Source organism: Musca domestica, unplaced genomic scaffold (assembly GCF_030504385.1).
Source record: "Musca domestica strain aabys unplaced genomic scaffold, Musca_domestica.polishedcontigs.V.1.1 91, whole genome shotgun sequence".
Taxonomy (NCBI): Eukaryota; Metazoa; Arthropoda; class Insecta; order Diptera; family Muscidae; genus Musca; species Musca domestica.
In genome coordinates, this window is record NW_026712439.1 from 494913 (window position 1) to 514187 (window position 19275).

Sequence of the window (19275 nt, forward strand, 5' to 3'; positions counted from 1 at the left end):
ACATATTTTCAATTAAAATTTATTGAGTCTTTGTTTTTTTAACACGAAAATTTACAATTTTGAAGTGAAGAAAGAAATGCTTAAAACTATAATGTTTTGTTTTAATGACTAAAGCGTATTTTCAGCGTCTGGCTTTACTAAAATTTGTTAATTAGTGTTTACTAAACTAAGTGTGTATATCGTGCTTGCTAAACTAGCACCTATTGAAATTAGATTAGCCTTTCAGTGCAACTGCTATTAAATCTAGACAACCACGGCTAAAATAGCACATGATCAGCTATTTAGCTCAGCGCATAGCTATTTAGCTCGTTTTGATAAGCCCTAACCGACAGTAAAGATAAAAATTCAGCACACAAAATAAGCAATAGCTCGGATTTCGGCTGCTGCTATTTTCGTTTTAGCCGAATGAGCAGTCGAAAGATATATTTTTACGATTAATAATTTTTACAAATTAATAAAACATATGTTTTCGAGCTCGTCAGGTAATCTAAGTTTATTTTTGAATTATAACTTACCAATATTGTTTCTAAATATATTGAATAATATCTCACAAAACTAAAATTAATTTAAATTTATAGGATTCAATAACATTTGCACATTGTCTACATATGAAAATACCAAATGGATAATGATGTATATGTAAACTCTTATTGACATCACTTTTATTTTATCTGTCAGATGTAACTTGTACATTACAATCTTTCTTAATGAAATAAACTGAATTAAATTGAAACTTCAGACTTTGAGTATACAATATTGGTGTCAGAAGTGTATAGGCACGATGAACCAGAAGCAGTTGATGCAATTCGTACGTGATGCTGTTATGGAGGCCGTTCAAACATTGCGGCGCAGTCTGTGACGTCAGAAGACATAAATACAACAAGACCGCCACGGTTTGCAATAAACGAACACAAAAGCACAGGTGGCTCAACGGTTAAGGACTATTTTGACAGATTCGATTGGGCGTTAAAATTGAGCAGATTCTAATTAGTCCTAAGAAGCCAGAAGAAATAAAATATGAAGAAATCAAAACAACATTGATAAATTATTTCGACGGGAGTATACGCCAAGAAGTAGGGGAATCGTTGGCAAATTTTTCACTGCGTTTGAAGCAAGCTGTGGCTTCGTGTGACTATAGCGGATTCATAGATAGGATGCTGATTGACCAGATGATATTTGGAGTGGAATCCCGCAATATTTGTGACGAGATTATTACTAAGCAACCAAAAAGTTTTGCGGAGGCATATGAGTGTGCCAGGCAAAGGAGTTAACCCAAGTATCAACGGGTGTAGTAAATACAGGTGAGAATATTACTACAGAACCGACATGCAAATTGTGATTCATACCTGTCAAGACGAAAAATGATGTGAAGCAGAAGTCGAATAAAACTACAGAGGTGAGATGTTATGGTTGCGGTGGTCGACACGTACGGAAGGATTGTAAAATCAAAAACGCAAAGTGTTTTTCATGCGGCAAGATAGGCCACATAAGTAAAGTGTGCAAGTCAAATACAAAGCAGATAGAGGAGTCGTTGTTGTCAGATGAGGGTGAGGAGGCACATACGTCTCAGATTGCAACAGTCGGAACAAAAGGGCCATTCGATGGGAAAATTGTCACAATGAAGATAGACGGTCAGAAAGTGGATATGGAACTGGATACGGATGCTCATTGCAGTATTATTAGCTTGGAGAATTTAAAGAACATAAAGCAGTGTTTAAGAAAGCGGACCGGTGATTTTCAAGTCATACGGGGCACAAGATTACCGTGGTGAATGTGTCTTTGGGCATAACCAGTCGATGATGGCGATTTTGACACATTATGTGGCCGTGAGTTGATCGCACATTTTGTTCGAGAAATAAATTTTGCCGAATTGTTCCAAGACCCCATAGAAGCATCTACGGGGACGGAGTTGTCAGCAGCGGTATGAGAGAAGATTTTCATTTCATTTATTTTCATACAATTTAATATAAATAAGCCAACATGGCCAAAATCGTATATTAACATAAAACAGTATAAAAACAGCCTATAACTATATTAATCTATAAAAAAACTAAAAAAATGATCAAGGAATAGTAATATATATACAAAAATAATAATAATAATTTAAATTTAGTAGCAATTTAGAATTAGACCCTCAGACACAACTCCTCTATCAAGCTGAACAACAGTTAAGCAAGGCAGAGAGGAAAGGGGTAAGAGGCATCAAATCACTCAGGCGCTAATCATCACTCGTTTCCAACCGAGCGAATGAAGCTACTACAAGTATATCAAAAAAGTCCTTAAAAAGAGAAAGAACGATAAAATTGTGTACTCTATGGAAAATAAAAAAAAAACATAAAAATGGGCCCTCAGCCAATAACTAAAAAGAAATAACAAACAAAAAATATTCAAAACACCTCTTCCTGTAAAGTTTAAAAGAACATTCCACAATCTCGCAACTCTTTCACTCCAACTACAGACGAAAATCTTGGAAACAGCAATTGCAGATTTCAAGATGATCTACAAAATACGAACTTATTATATAAAGGAGAATTAACCTTCCTCATAATTCTGTAATGAAACAAAAGCAGGCGATATTCAACATATCTCTCAAAGGACAGACCAAGAAACTTAATAGCATACTGTGTTACACGATCACTACGGCGCAACCCAAACACATACCTAATAATAGAGTTAACAAGTTTGCGTACACGCAGAATTAGGCAAGCATTCGCCACAGAGATTACTTCCAAACAATAGTTGACATGAGACATTAATAAAGATCTAGCTACCATCATCCTAACACCAAGAGGCGAATGAGCTTGAAGACTATAGAGCCTCCTTATCTGAAAACGCACACGAGATAGCAAAGAATCAACATGCGCCGAAAAATTAAGCTTGATGTCAATGACTACACCTAAACATCTCATTTCATCCACAACATTAATTACAAAGGAGCCAACACAGATGCACGGCATAGGAACATAACGAGGACTATTAAACAGAACAGATTCAGTTTTATTCCAATTCACAGACAAACCATTAGAGGAGATCCACATAGACAGCAATCCCAACGTAGTGTTTTCCACATTTTCCAACTCAAAGAGATCTGCATTTCTAAAAAAGACATGAATGTCATCTGCATACATGAATACTGCACACCTGGAATTAGACACAGACCCCCTAACGTCATTAATGAACATAATAAAAAGCAGAAGGCCAAGCACAGACCCTTGTGGAACACCACACCGCACTGCACAGACAATTATTAAAAAAAAAACATTAAATATAAGCCCAATATATTCATATTTTCCTACTAAAGCTATCTATCATTTGTTTTCTAAATGTTAACAGAACAACAATGCCTACGTCCATCACGCATGTCTACATTCGTTGAAGTCTCATCAACGACTGAGATCACCGCAAACGTACTGTTTTGTGCATCTATGTCCTAGAACAACGCCGAAACCCGAACTGAACTACTCAAATCCTTACGGGCATCCAGAAACTCAACAATAGCATCCTTAATAACATGTTCAACTATCTTCGACATAGCCGGCAGAATGCTTATTGGTTCAACTATCTTCGACATAGCCGGCAGAATGCTTATTGAATCTGTTCTGTTTCTGCTAATAAGAACTCCCCTTCTGCGGCACTGGCACTACACGAGCAACCTTCCACGCAAGCGGAAAGGTTGACGTCATAAAAATACAATTTACAAAATCGAGAAAGTGACTACAAATGTAAGAGAATACGCATTTAAAGAACTTAATAGGTATGCCATCAACACCTGCAGCATTTGGTTTAACATTCCGCAAAGCAAGAAATAAATCTTCCATGTACACACAGTCAAATCTAAAAGAATCAAAACCATTGGCCTCACTAAAAATAAAATCCCGAGGAGAACTTAATTTACCAACACTACAAAAGTAATTATTAACAGCATTGACATCGATAAACGGGAAATCACAACCATCATAAAGACAACCAATCGACTTTAAGGACTTCCATATCTGCACACTACTCATACGTCCAAACATTTCCTCATAAAATTTCCTTCTTTCATTACGCATGACAGCCTTACAGCGGTTTCTATACATACAAAATATCTGCCTGTTGCGAACTGTAGGACGCCTACGACACTCCAGATAAGCCAGATCCCTAACGTAACAGGACGACTTTACCACATCCAACCCCAACAAGCATCATTTTTTGGGCGAGAACAGCTGGTAGCAGTAGGTACAAAAGACAACAAATTTTGAAACAACAACTCAAACAAAGGCAACTGTTGGTCAACATCATTCGTAAGATACAAAAGACTAACATCAAAATTGCAAACATAATTTTCCACACTCCGCCAGTCAGTCCTACGAAAATCCAGGAACTCAATAACCTTTTCTTCAGCAAGAACCGGGAGTTCAACCCCTCCAAAAATCAATGCGTGGTGGGAAATACCAGGGCACTACCCCTGCAAGGAAAAATTCAGAGTCAAGGCATCAGACACCAGGCAAAAGTTAATTAATGAGGTAGTGCTACGAGCAACATCAAGGTGAGTCGGACTGGAATTGTGACTGGAAAGCCCAAGAGATCTGCACAGTCTTCGCATTGATAAATAATTCAACGGTTTAAACAAATTATAGTTAAAATCACCATAGACAACAATGTTCGCATATGAATCAAAAATGCCCTCATGGATAAGACAAAATGAGACAGTAAAGAGCACTGTAGTGCCGCCCAGGAAAAGCTCAGCAGACAAAGACTCACACACCATAATTCTCCGAACGGTAAACAACCTTATATAACAAATTATCACGTACATATAACATTACACCTCCACCAATGCGGCCAACACCAACACAGAACCAACAACGACTTCGAAGACACTGCAGGGTTAAGCCAAGATTCAGTCACTGCAAAAACATCAATTCCACTACCAACAAGCAGACATTTCAACTCATCAACTTTATTATTAATCTAGATGGTCGCAAACTTTGACAATTCAAGTGACCATACCGTGGAAGCAACAAGGAGCGTGCCTGAAAAATAGAGCATCCCTGATCACGGGTCCGAGATTCCCATCAAGGGGCATAGAAATCAAAGAAAAAAGGCTGGGGAGCATAGTTATAGAAGTTCGAAAAATCATGGAAGACAATAAAATAAGAATAAATACAATAAAATAAATATATAATAAAGGAATAACAAAGGCATAGTTATATTAACAATTCACTTGGCCTAAGAAAAATAAAAAAATCAAAAAATAGTGAGATCAACAAAACTAGCATACCTTAAACATCTAAACAAACAACTATTATACAGCCACTTACTGCACAAAAAGCTCACACTGCTCAAACATCGTTTTCACTCCATCAGGAAGAACCACTTCAACCAAAGGCTGGTCACCATTGACCATTCTCTTCCTCAGCAAACCACGACAAGCAAACACCAGCTTCGAAGTTGACTTAATCAGGTGATCATTTATGTACACACGGGATTCAAGAAGACAATCCTCCATTACTTCCTTCAAAAGTATACGCCCCTTTTGGCAAAATTTCGCACCAAAGCATCTCTGTCCTGAATGGAGTTAAACTTAACAAGAACAGCTCTACGATCCGAGATATAACAGCAATGATGCAAGTCCCGAGGCCCCAGATGTAATCCACAAACCTTAGCAACAACCTTAACAACTTCCGCTCTAATAATATTATTAGACAGGCCTATGATAATTACATCTGAACGGTCCAGTCTGTACTGGAGCATAACAAATTCCAAATGACGAATTCTACCCAACAATCTCTCCTCCATACTTGCAGCAGTGCTCTTCACTTCACTAACAGCTGACTTCAGTTCATCCACCGATCTGCTGAGTACATTCAAACTGCTTTTCACCTCAGAAATTTGAATACTATACAACTCAAATAGTGCATCAGCTTTGGCTTTGAATTCACGCACACACTGGTCCATGTAGATATTCATCTGTTTCTTCATGGTCAAAAGCAAGTCATCTTGCCAACGGCGCAAAGTGTCAGAACTGCCAACAACAACAGAGGCACAAGCAGCAGGGGACAAATTCGGCTACGAATTAATAAGATTGCCACGATAAACAACCCCAGACACACTACACTACAAGTGTATCTAAGATTCTTATTAACTCTAGCCTCAGCTTTAGAAACACCCACACAATCCAAATGAAAAAAAATCACACAACCAGTGCATCCCATTTTGTATTTAGATTTTACAATATGATCATTGCAAACATTGCAGATCAATTGGGACGGCATTTTAAATATGTGTAACTATGCGAATTAACCAGCAAAACAAAGCAGCAGAAATATTTCGTTGTGGCACTCCAGAAAAGCTGCAATTAACACGTAACTCCGACAACAGTGAACGGCAGGGAACTCCAAAAATAGTTTCCAAAATACTAATATCCAATTACTACTGTAAAAACTTCAAATTTGAATTTTAATTTATTTCCTTGGCACAGCAAATAATTTATAGACTGTCCATGTAGGGATCAATCGATCGTATTCCAATAGCATCTATAGCAGTAAAAACCCATACTGTCTGAACATCAACGGCTACAGCTGCTATTAGCCAAACATAAAGGTATATTCAGTGATGTAGCGAGTAAGTTCACAGGTCCTCCTATTAAAGTGCAATTAAAGCAAGATGCTACGCCAAAATTTGCAAGACCCCCATAAATCCCATTCGCATTACGGGATGCGTATGCCAAAGAAATAGATGCTAGGATTGCGGCGGGATTTTACGAAAGAGTAGAGTATTCAGAATGGGGGACTACTACACAGGTAGTGACGATGAAGAATGGAGGTATAATAGACGCACATCCAATTCCGAAAGCGGAGGATATTTTCAACAGGATGAAGGGTTCAACGATGTTCACACTTGGTCCTTGACGAGGAATTTGCACATGTCCTGACGCTTAATACTCCAACACATGGACTGATACGTCCAACTCGAGCAGTTTATGGAGCCGCCAATATTCCGGGCATTTGACAAAGAACGATGGAAATGACTATATATTGCAATCCTAATATTCTTAATTTTTTCGACGATATTCTGGTGTTTGCAATATATGTTGATGATCTGTTGAAAGTTCTTGAGACTGCATTATGCAAGTTAAAGGAATTTGGATTTAGGTTAAACAAAAAGAAGTGCGCATTTGTGACGTCATTGATTGAATTTCTATCGACGCCAAAAGGAATTCATAAACCTAAAAAACACATTGAAGCGATTATGCATACACCAAAATTTTTGATTTCGATATTGAAGCGATTATGCATACGCCGTAAGTGCTGATCCCGTACAATCCAGCATTCCCATTCTACTTGCAACGGACGCCAGTAAAACGAGACTGGGAGCTGTTCTGTCGCATCGTCTTTCTAATGGACAGGCACCGTGAAAGCGACAGAGCAACGATATCACAAATCGATAAAGAGGCGCTGGCCATAGTGTGGGCCGTCCAAAAGTTTTTCAACTAACTGTATGCCCGTCATTGGACTCTGATTACTGACCACAAACCGCTGGAACAAATCCTACATCCGAGAAAGACACTGCCTGTTTTATGCATATCCCGTGTGAACAAGCTCAGTTTTGATAAGGCCATATGTAATGACCTTGATGAATTCGACAGTTTCGTGATTCGCCAAATTAATCAATTACCGGTAACTGCTGAACGAATTGAGCTGGAAACAAGAAATGGTCCACATCTTGCTAAGATTTCAATGTTATTGGAAAGTGGACAGTGTTTGTCAAAAGCTGATTACAAAACACCTGAAATGAACTACAAAGTGTCGTCAGGGTGTTTAATGTTTGAACACCGAATTGTGATCCCTCCTAGATTGCGGGGCGATTTAATGAAAGATTTGCATGGCGTCCATCTAGGCATGGTTAAGATGAAAGGCATAGCCCGGTCCTTCGTTTACTGGCCGGGCATTGGCAAAGACATTGAGAGCACTGCGAGGGAATGCGAGAAATGTGCAAAGTATGCAAATGTCCCAAAGAAGTGCACAGATCATCATTACATCCGGAGTACCATTAATTGTAGTTTCCGATAATGGAAAGAATTTTTCTTCGGCTGAATTCAAGAATTTTATATAAAGAATTGGCTTTTAGTACCACAAATTTACTGCCCCCTACGATCCAGCAACTAACGGCCAAGCACAGCGAAGTGTCCAAACGGTGAAGAATGCATTAAAGGCTATGTGTACAACGAAAGTGACATTGAAGGAGAATCTAAACGAAATCCTTAGACAGTACAGGAATGCACCTCATTCGACTACGGGTCAATCCCCAGCACAGTTGTTCCTAGGACGACAGTTACGAACACGTTTAGACCTAGTGCGCCCACAAGAAACTAGTAGTAAAGTAACAGCCAAACAGTTCATGAAGAGCAGCCGTAAATACACGGAATTGGAAAGGGATCAAAACGTGTACTTTCTGTCCGGAAATCTACGCATTAGTAAAGGCAAAGTGACCAAACGTTTGGGAGATGTCCACATTCTGGAAGTATTATAGAAGACTTATTGATCAACTTCGTAGTACTGATCAGAATGATATTGACACATGCATTGGTCGCACACCAGTCAACAGTAAGGAAAACTCTGTGAATCGTCCGAATAGCTACGGAGCTGGTTTGAGCATCGTCACCGACGAACAATAAGAATCGGTAATCGAACAAGATGAAGAGGACGTGGACGTGGAGACAACTAACTAGAACAGACCGAATAATTTTCAACTCCACTCGTCTCAACACATGGGTATGAGGACACCCAAGCTTCTTTGACATCTACTCCATTGCTAGGATTCCCGGAATCATCCGCATCATCATCTGCTACAAATGTCGACAAACGGGGACAAGGATTGCGGCGATCAACAAGGGTTCGAAGACCCAGGGCCCTATTCTCTCCATAGAGGGGAAAGATGTTATATATGTAAACTCGATATTGACACCAATTTTATTTTATCTGCCAGGTGACAAGCCTATTTTCACTAACATTCTCAATTCCGTATTCTTTAGTTATTAGTTCATAGTTTACTTTTGTAACTTGTACATCACAATCTTTCTTAATGAAATAAACTGAATTAAATTAAAACTCCAGACTTTGAGTATCAAAAGTTCGTAAATGGGCCATGTCGGTCTACTTTTTCGTATAGCCCCCATATAACGGTACCTCCCGTATTCAGCACTTTCATGATTTTAGCGACATTATTTACCTGAATTATTTCAAATGTCATAGCCCCATATAACGTTACCTCCCAATATTCGGCATTTTGATGATTTCAGCAACATTATTCCCCGGAATCGTTTCCAATCCCACGGCAGCGGGTTCTACGTTACCGGATTGACCCGAAACAACAAGATTCCAGTTTCGGCCAGCGGCTGCCAACCCAGTATGTACATGTTTGTGTTTGTTTATTTTTCTGCATGCAGCATATCCCGGAATGCTTGCTCCGGATTTTATTGGTCCGTGCCGGGATTGAGGAAAACCCCGGACCTTGGTTCTGCTCGGTTTGTCAGAACGTCATCCACCACAGATCTGTCTCGGTGCGATGTAATGGATGCAGAGAGTGGGTGCACTTCAAGAACTGTTCCGGATTAAGGCGTTTGCGAGACTACAGCGAAAGGGATTATGTTGCGACTTGCTGCAGTAACGTAGTCCCCAGCGAGTCCTCTTCTTCGTCGTCCTCGTCAGAGACGTCGTCGGGGTATGGCACTCCACCGCAGTCTCCAGAACAGCAACCAACACCGCAGCACCTAACGCCACATGTTGCTGTTCCAACTCCGGATTGTGCATCATTCTTGCAATTCAATTGCAACGGACTTCGAGGCAAAATAGATGAGATAGCGGAATTTATGAGTCGGAGGAATATTAAGATCGCAGCGGTGCAGGAAACCAAGCTGAATGAAAATTGCAGCCTACAACGTTGTTATGGTTACAACGTACTAAGGAAGGATCGCACCAGAAGTGGAGGTGGGGGATTAGCGTTCCTGTTACACCATTCTGTTCAGTACAGACCTATCTCGCTTGAGCTAGTCTCTAGTGACCCATACATGGAATGTATGGGGGTAGCAGTCAAGTGTGGAACTGCCGAGGTAGAGGTGCTTAATGTGTATATCCCGCCGATTAATAGCTGTGAACCGCGTTATTTGCCTGATATTAGCCCATTATTGGTAGACAATAACCGCCTGGTACTAGGGGATTTTAATGCCCACCATGAGTTGTGGCATTCCGTCCTAGGTAATGACCAGAGGGGATCAGCGCTGGCAGAGCAGATTGACTGCTCCACATTCTGCACGGTTAACGAGGATGCCCCCACCCGAATAAGAGGAGAGTGTCACAGTTCGCCAGACTTAACCATAGTGTCACCCGGTCTGATAAATGACGAGGTCGCCCGATTTCAAAACCTCTGAACGCCGCACTTTCCTTAACCATGGGAAAGCTCACTGGCCAGAGTTCAGAGAATTTACCAACCGCCGCTTCAGAGAACTGCCCAACCCTTCTGATGTTCGGGTAGCAGAACGGATTTTCCGAAACATCATCAGAGCTGCAGCCGCTCGCTATATACCTGCTGGTCGAATACCCGAGATAAGACCAAACTTCCCAGCAGAGGCAGCGGGATTAGCAAACGAGCGTGATGATCTTCGTCGTACCAACCCTACTGATCCTAGAATCAGTGATTTGACAGTGGAAGTCAACCGGTTGGTACAGGAGCATAAGAGGAAAAAGTGGCTAGACCATCTGAAGTGCTGCAACATTGGAACCGATATGAGTAAGCTGTGGGTAACGGTTAAGTCGCTCTCGAACCCTGGAAAAAAGGATGATAGGACCTCAGTCACTTTTAACGACGTAACGGTGACTGATCCGAAGAGGTGCGCGGAATATTTTAACCGACAATTTGTCGAGCACCCCGAGAGCGATAGGGCGAAGCGAAGAGTACTACGTCGTATCAGATCTCTTCCCGCCGAGGAGGAACCACCACAGTTTACGATGGGTGATGTTGCAAATGTCATCTGTAACGCTAAGTCATCCAAAACGTTGGGCCCGGACGGAATCTCAATGGTAATGTTGAAGCAGCTGGATACGCCGGGAGTCGAGTACTTAACGAAAGTTCTTAATTTGTTGCCAACCACCAGCATGGATTCCGTCCACAACATAGTACCACAACAGCATTACACGCCATTTCCACACATATTAGTAGAGGACTGAACCAGAACAGGCCGTGTGACAGAACAGTGTTGGTAGCCCTTGACCTATCAAAGGCATTTGATACGGTAAATCATGCCACACTGTTTGAGGATGTACAGAGAACTACCCTCCGGCCAAGTTTGAAACGTTGGATAATCAACTATATGTGTGGACGCCAGTCGTAAGTGGAATTCCGGAACAAGAAGTCCAAAGACCGTAGAGTGAAACAGGGAGTTCCCCAAGGCGGGGTGATATCTCCGGAACTGTTTAACCTCTACCTTTCCGGAATTCCTCGCCCTCCAGACGGCATTGAGATCGTAACGTATGCGGATGATAATACGATCATGGCGTCGGGTCCAGTGGTCGATGACATATGCGAAAGGTTGAACCCCTATCTCGCGGAGCTTGCCGCATACTTCCACGCGAGGAATATGAAAATATCCGCCACGAAATCAACGGCCACACTCTTTACCACATGGTCTGCGGAGATGAGAACACAGCTGAATGTTCAGGTCGAGGGGAATCTAATACCGACCACGAACTACCCCAAGATTCTTGGGGTAACGTTCGACAGCATGTTCAAGTCGTCCGCGCAAGTCACAGCTATCTGCGACAAGATGAAAAGTAGGAACAAGGTCCTCAGGGCGCAAGCCGGCAGCTCTTGGGGTACGGACAAAGAAACCTTGTTGACCTCTTATAACGCGATAGGTCGGTCTGTGGTCAACTATGCGGCTCCAGTGTGGTCTGCGAATACTAGTGCTACGCAGTGGAAGAATATCCAGACCTGCCAGAACGCTGCCCTGAGAACTGCGACAGGGTGCCTCCTCATGACACCAGTGGACCATCTACATGAGGAGGCGAAAGTCCTTCCCTTACGTCAGCATAATCATATGCTTTCGTTGCAGTACCTGCTTGGGTGTTACCGTGAGAGTCATCCCAACCATCATATGGTGGATAACTCTCCCCCACCCAGGCGTGTCAGGAAGGACATACATGATCTAGAGAGGGAGGTCCAGCGCTACAAGAGAGAGCCTCTAGATCAAGAAGCCTATCAGGCAGGTCTGAGTGGCATTCACACCGATGCAGTCGAGGATGCTATGAGCAGTTATAAAGTGAATGCCGTCCTCGGAGTCCACCCCCCATCCATTGCAGCCGAAGAACGTCAGCTGCCTAGACAAACCAGGGTAGTTTTGGCGCAATTACGTTCAGGATGGTGTAGTCGCCTCAATTCGTATTGGGCACGAATTGATGAAGATGTGCGTGACGCCTGCCCGGCGTGCGATACAGGCCCGCACAATACGCTACACCTTTTTAATTGCTCAGCCAAACCTACCCAACTCACTCCAGAGGATCTCTGGCTACAGCCCGTTAAAGTAGCCGAATTTCTAAACCTGGAGCTGGAACCAGATTAGCAGAACACAAACACACACATGCACTACTGCTACAAAAACAACACCCGGAATCGTTTCAAATTTCGTATTGGAATATCTTAATGGGTACTACAACCTATGATAAAAAATTTCGAATACAGGTCCACTTCTTCGCATAGCCCCCCATATAACAGTACTTCCCGATACTCGCTATTTTAATAATTTTAGCGATATTATTTACCGGAATTTCGTATTTGAAATTCGTAATCGAAACTCCCCCATATAACGGAAAAAACTTGGCAAAAAAATTGCGTGAAAATATGCCAATAAAAATGTGATTGAAAAATATCTTTTTGGCATAAATTTTTTTCAAATTGACATACTATATTGAAGTGTTAATTTCTTGTTGTTTTGAATTCTGAATAATATTAAAAATGAAACGAGTTCCCAATACGATATTAAATAGCCATCTTTTATATCTAAAATGGGCATCTAACTATTAACTAGCGAACACATTTAACCCTTTCAGTGTCAATGAAAATTTTTGTCGAGATAAAAATCTGAAATTCCGTACTAATTTACTAAAATGTGCTCAGAAATTCGAAAACGAAACTAATAGAATAGAACTGCAGTATTTTTAAATAGCGTACGTGTCTGTTATTAAAAAATATCAAAAATAACGGTTCGTAAGAAAAACAAAAAATGGCAAAGAAAGAGAGTACTTTTAAATGTCAAATATATTTGACAAAAACACTGAAAGGGTTAAACAAACACAAATGACCGACAAAGCGTTATGGGGCTCATTTTAAAACGTGGACCTATGAGTTTTTTCATCTCACCCTGTATATTTCTCAGATATATAGATTTTAATATAATCATTTTCATATCATACACTCTATAGCAATGTCGTTCGGTACGAGAGTTACAAATGCCTCCGACAAATTTTGTGAAAATCGACGTAGAGGTGAATATATATCGCATATATTAGCTCCATCTCATTATGTGAAGGATACATGACAATAATCCGTCCAATAAGAACTCAAAATGCAAAAACCATTGGGACTGCAATCAGTGAAATACCGAATATAAAGGGTGCAACATAGTAGAGCGAATTGGACATTAAGAAAATGATTTCTTCTTTAACTTTCAAGATACCTTAAATCGCTTTTACACGTCACGATATGGGTCATAACCTCCCGGATAAGTGTACAACCCGATTCCAAGTATATTTTACATCTTAACCATATTTTTCATACTAATTTCGCCAAGTGTTGGTAAATTGAAAAGAAACCATCCTTGCAAAAAATTATCTCGTTTTGGTATAACCATCATATGTTTTAAGCTATTTTCAGGCTCTTGGCCTCTTTTCATTTTTTGGCCCTTACTTGGCAACTTTGTTTCTAAAGGGGATACAAAACCTCTTCGCATACAATTTACAATTGGTTCGGAACGTAGATTTGGGATGTAGGTCTATATGAAATAAACACCGAAATGTCAAACCGTTTCTAAGCTCTTTACAATACCAACTGTGCTGAGTTTTCACATGGGGCTATTGTATGTAGATATTCTTTATCATATAGGTTTTTTACACTCAAATTAAGGCCTATGACTGACAGGTTATTTAAAATATCTAATAATGCTTGAGTGTTTATTTTCGTAAAAATTGTGACTTATAGTCAGATCTGTGATTTATTGCGCTTCAAAAATATGCATTAAAGACTAAAAGTAAGAGGGCGGCAACGCAAGCCGGGCCAGCTAGTTTTTGACGAATTTTAAATTTATTTGGGTTGCCACAAGCAGGACAACTCCTAATGAAATTAAATAAAACAAGTTAAAAAGCAGTAAGTTCGGCCGGACAGAACTTTGAATACCCTCCACAATTTGGAACGAATTAGAAAAATTTCAAAAAATAAAATTCTTTAAAAATTCTGTTAAAATCTTAAAAATACCAAATATAGCCATTATATTGGGCTAGTATATAGGGAGGTACCGTGATATCGGAGATACACGAAGACCTGAACCTTCATAGACAATTTTCTGTCACAGGCTGTAGCTTACATTACTAACTTCAAATAAGACATCTCAAACAATTTCGGTGAGTATTGTACCTAAAATCGTCAAAATACCGAATATAGGGAGGTACTGCTATATGGGGCCTATACGAAGACCTGGACCTACATAGACAATTTTCTGTCACAGACTGTAGTACCCATCACGAACTCTAAATACGTAATTTGAAACTACTACGGTGAATAATGACGCTAAAATCAGCAAAATACAGAATATTGGGAGGTAAAGTAATATGGGGGCTGTAAGAAGACTTGGACCTGCATAGATAAGTTGCTGCCTTAGGCTAGTATTCATTAAGAAATTCAAACATCGAATTTCAAACAAGTCCGGTGAACAATGTCGCTAAAATCATCAAAATACCGAATGTAGTGAGGTACCATTATATTGGGGCTATACGAAGGCGTAGACCTGCACAGACAATTTTTTGTCATAATCTGTAGTATCCATTACGAACTTCAAAAACCAAATTTGAAACAATTCCGGTGAATAATGTCGCTAAAATCATCAAAATACCGAACATCGGGAGGTACCGTTATATGGAGGCTATTCGAAGACGTGGACCTGCATAGACAATTTTCCGTCATAGGCTGTAGTACCCATTACGAACTTCAAATACCAAATTTGAATTTTCTGTGAATAATATCGCTTAAATCACCAAAATGCCGAATATCGGGAGGTACCGTTATATAAAGACTATACCAAAACGTGGACCCACATGATTCATTTTCAATACCAAAAGTCCTGCAGACATTTGAGTAAAATTTTATCATAATACTTCATTACAAATATGGTCATAACCCCCCTCATGAAACAAGGATTATGCACAAAATAAAATCGGTCAAAACGATTGCGGACATTAACCCCAAATAATGGTAAGGCATTTTTAACCTGATCCCCTAATATGTATCCAACCTTTATAGCTTTTTAAGGAACAAGTCTTCGGACAGGGGCATGTCCAACAACGGCTACGCAATCCATAGTTGGGCTTAAATTAAGGGAAGACTGAAAATTATAAATGAAAACTACAATGTTAACTTTGTTTTCTTTCTCATTCGAGGTACCAAATGTTTGTATCGGCAAAAAAAATTGGGAAATGTCTTTCCAGCAGAATTTAAAAATAGAAAAATACAAAAATATGTTCAAAATGTCAACATTTACACAAAAAGTTGAAAACATGAATGAAAATTGTAAAATTTATGACATAATAAATCTTTGGGAAAAAAAAACCAAAAATTTATTCTATCCATATTAGTGATAATTTCATGCGTTTTTGCATAAATTCCCATTAAAATCCACAAACAAATTTTTTGAAAAAAGGAATTATTCTACTATGAATTACGAATCGTGCCTAATTCTGAGAGCGAAGAACTTGATTGAAAGTGCAATGAGAACATAGCATAAGGCTATGTCTTTTACAGTAACAATGATTCTATCGTTACCTACTTTAAAACATTTCAAATTAATCTTGATTGAGCGTTATATAAGTGATAATAGCCTTAAATATAAACATTTCCAAAATTTTGCAATGCACACTTACTTCGATTCCTTTATAACTCCATACGCTGCACGCAATCTTTCTTCAAAATCCTCCAGAGTAAAGTTTGGAGGTATAAAAACGCTTTTATTCGACAAATATTTACTGCATGTCGTTCCATTGTATAGTTGGCAAATGCCAACAGAAATCTGAAATTATAACACAGTCATGGATTTATATACTTTTTATAAAACAGTAGTTACCTCTTCCTTAGTTGAAATTCCAGAGCAATTTACTCTCATAAAGGACCTGAAACAGGCGGGTATGTAAATATATTATATTCTTCATATGACTAAAGCCAAAAGGGTTATTAAATACCAACCAAATGTCTATTAATAACAACATCCAAACTATGGCAATAGTACAAGCCCACATATTGAATATTTCAAACCCTAGTCTTGTTTACCGATACAACCCAAATTATCTATTTGCTGGCTTGCAATAAGTGTTAAATATGGATGCAAACGTACATACATACACTGTTTTTCAACCCCAATTTAGCATCCAGTGTGCAACTAAACAATGTTGTCGACTTGTTTCTGAAAAACCGCACTAAATTTCTATTACACCGACACCCAATTTACGCTTTATACAACGATTTGCCATTTTTTGAAGTTTTATCAAAATAAATGGCAACTCGTTACACAATTACAGAAGGTAGAACAAAGCTACCTCCTAAATACATTTTTTTCTTTTGGTGCCCCTATTCTGTCAAAACATAGACACATTTTGTATATTTTTTCCAAATTAATATGAAAAATAAATGCATATTTCCGACGTTTATTTTCAACAAATAATCTTTCCATTCATTTCTGTGGTTTTTAGAAATACTACAATTGTAAAATTTGAAACAATTTTATAATTGATGCAAATCAGTTAGTTTTGCAGTTATTATACCATGTCCTATGCCAAACCACAGAACATGCATGGAAAGATTATTTGTTGAAAATTAACGTCGGAAATATGCATTTATTTTTCATATTAATTTGGAAAAAATCAACTAACTTTATTGTTTATTCAAAACAATACACACATATATACAAAATGTGTCTATGTTTTGACAGAATAGGGGCACCAAAAGAAAAAAATGTATTGAGGAGGTAGCTTTGTTCTACCTTCTGTAATTGTGTCACGGGTTGTCATTTATTTTGATAAAACTTCAAAAAATGGAAAATCGTTGTATCATGGCAGAAGAATACAGGTAGATGCATCAACGCTTGGGAGCATTGATATGTCAAAAAAATTTAAATGTTTTTTTTCAAATATAAGTAGATTTTCATATACGTTCATATACGTATATGCGGAGGCTATTATAATTCGCGTTTTTCAACAATTTTTACAAATTTAATTAATTTTTCATTCAACATTTTCAATTCCAAAATTGGTTTGACAGTTCATTGTCCAAGCAGCTGTGTCGACACGTCTACCTATATTCTTCTACCATGCGTTGTATAAAGCGTAAATTGGGTGTCGGTGTAATAGAAATTTAGTGCGGTTTTTCAGAAACAAGTCGACAACATTGTTTAGTTGCACGCTGGATGCTAAATTGGGGTTGAAAAACAGTGTATGTATGTACGTTTGCATCCATAGTTGTGTTCCAGAACCTGCAAATTAGTACTAATTAGCACTAATTCTGTTACAACGCGTTCCCGTACTCCAAAAACTAGCAAAACTTGCAGCTCTCTCGAGAAAAAAATGGCGCTGAGTGGTGCACATTTCTGCTTGTTTTAGCTACATGAATTTGGCCGAGCAGAAATGTGCATATTGTAAATTTGGCATTTAATTGGCAGGGCTAACAAGGTTGAAAATGTATACATACATTTCAATAAAGAAAATGATCAACTTGAAAACTAAAGGAAAAACTAATATTTGTCGTGCATAAAACAAAAAGAGAAAATATGGAGCAACTGATGTATTCACTTTTGGACGATTCCAGCAGTGAAGAGGACTGGCTGAATGAGGAATCAGATTATTAATTATTATTATAACAGCCTGTTCCACGATCTCGAAAGAAAATTTGTGCGAACGAAGGCTACTCACTCACTTTCGTATAAGAATGCGTTCCACTAACTTTCGTTCTTTCTTTCGCATAGCCTTACGTGATTCAGTGTTGCTAAATATTTTTTGGCAAAATTAATCGCAAAATAAAGCAAAAAAAAGCGCCATATGTCTAATTTAAACGCGAAAAAGCAGCAGTGGCTGTGTCTCAACTGACAGTTCAAACAAATTGTAAATAAACAAACAAAACAAAATTTTTAGTGATTGTGTTCAAATTATTTGTGTTCTTAAAAAAGAAAAAAATGAATATTTCTGTAGCCCTATTTTTTATGGATGATGAGGAGGAGGTTCAAAATGTGCCACGGAGGCATTTAAGAGATTCTTCGAATTTATTTGAAGTACCTAACAACCAGTAAGTATGATTGTATTTTTACATTTTTGAAATAATAACCAATGATTTTTACTAGGTTTGTGGCCAATTTTCGTGTGTCGAAGGAAGTTTTTCGGGCTCTTTTGGATATGATGGATATGATGCTGCTTCCAAAAATTGGCACTCCTCTGGCGAACTCAGGATTCTCCTACATATACTCAACTAGTGCCCGCAGCTGTGTAGTTGATTTTTTCGTGCTGGCATTTAGGAAATAAAAAAAATATATTTGTTGTTCACATTTTAAATTGCATTTATTATTTTTACTTACATTTTTGTTTCCATTTTCAATCAAGCAATGCTTATGTTAAAACAATTTTCCTTAATTGTTATCATACGACAGCAAAGACACAAGTGACTGATTTTGACATTTGTGTTCGCATGCGAACGAAAGAAAAAAGATAGTGGAACGCAAAATTACACTGAAATGCTTACGTTTACGTTCGCTTTGATTTTCGTGCAAATTTTCGTTCTGATGGATTTTAGTGGAACGGAAATCAGCTGTTTGTCGTGTAAAAGTTGTGCGAACGTGTTCTTTCGATATCGTGGAACAGGCTGTAAATTATTAATTTTAACCTATCGTCTTCAATACTCATTTTTTAAATGTTGGCGCTCTTTTCAGTAAGGTTTCACCAGTCCGATTTAGGCTGTTTACTTTTGGAATTTTTTATCGCATATCTGCTAATTTTC

At 38.8% G+C, this 19275-nt stretch overlaps 1 protein-coding gene and 2 long non-coding RNA genes across 5 annotated transcripts in view; 1 reads left to right on the plus strand and 2 right to left on the minus strand.

Moving 5' to 3' along the window:
• Nucleotides 1-19275, minus strand: part of LOC101892762 (tyrosine-protein kinase transmembrane receptor Ror) — a 108678-nt gene that overhangs the window by 83210 nt on the left and 6193 nt on the right. Inside the window, exons 1-3 of one of the 3 annotated variants that reach the window (XM_059131958.1) lie at nt 16483-16709; nt 16364-16409; nt 16164-16309 (exon numbers count right to left, since the gene is read on the minus strand). The exons of 1 other annotated variant lie outside the window; for it this stretch is intronic. In XM_059131958.1, coding sequence (XP_058987941.1) covers nt 16164-16309; nt 16364-16409; nt 16483-16535 — 245 coding nt within the window. In that variant the 5' untranslated portion in view covers nt 16536-16709. Of the gene's footprint in view, nt 1-16163; nt 16310-16363; nt 16410-16482; nt 16710-19275 lie in introns of those variants that run through there. One more of the 3 variants, XM_059131957.1, reaches the window with a different exon arrangement.
• LOC131806973 (uncharacterized) lies at nt 17667-18826 on the plus strand. Its single transcript, XR_009344253.1, has 2 exons — nt 17667-18570; nt 18626-18826. It is a non-coding gene; the product is annotated as an uncharacterized LOC131806973 (long non-coding RNA).
• LOC131806975 (uncharacterized) lies at nt 18529-19156 on the minus strand. Its single transcript, XR_009344255.1, has 2 exons — nt 18857-19156; nt 18529-18785 (listed from the first exon to the last, which is right to left on the minus strand). It is a non-coding gene; the product is annotated as an uncharacterized LOC131806975 (long non-coding RNA).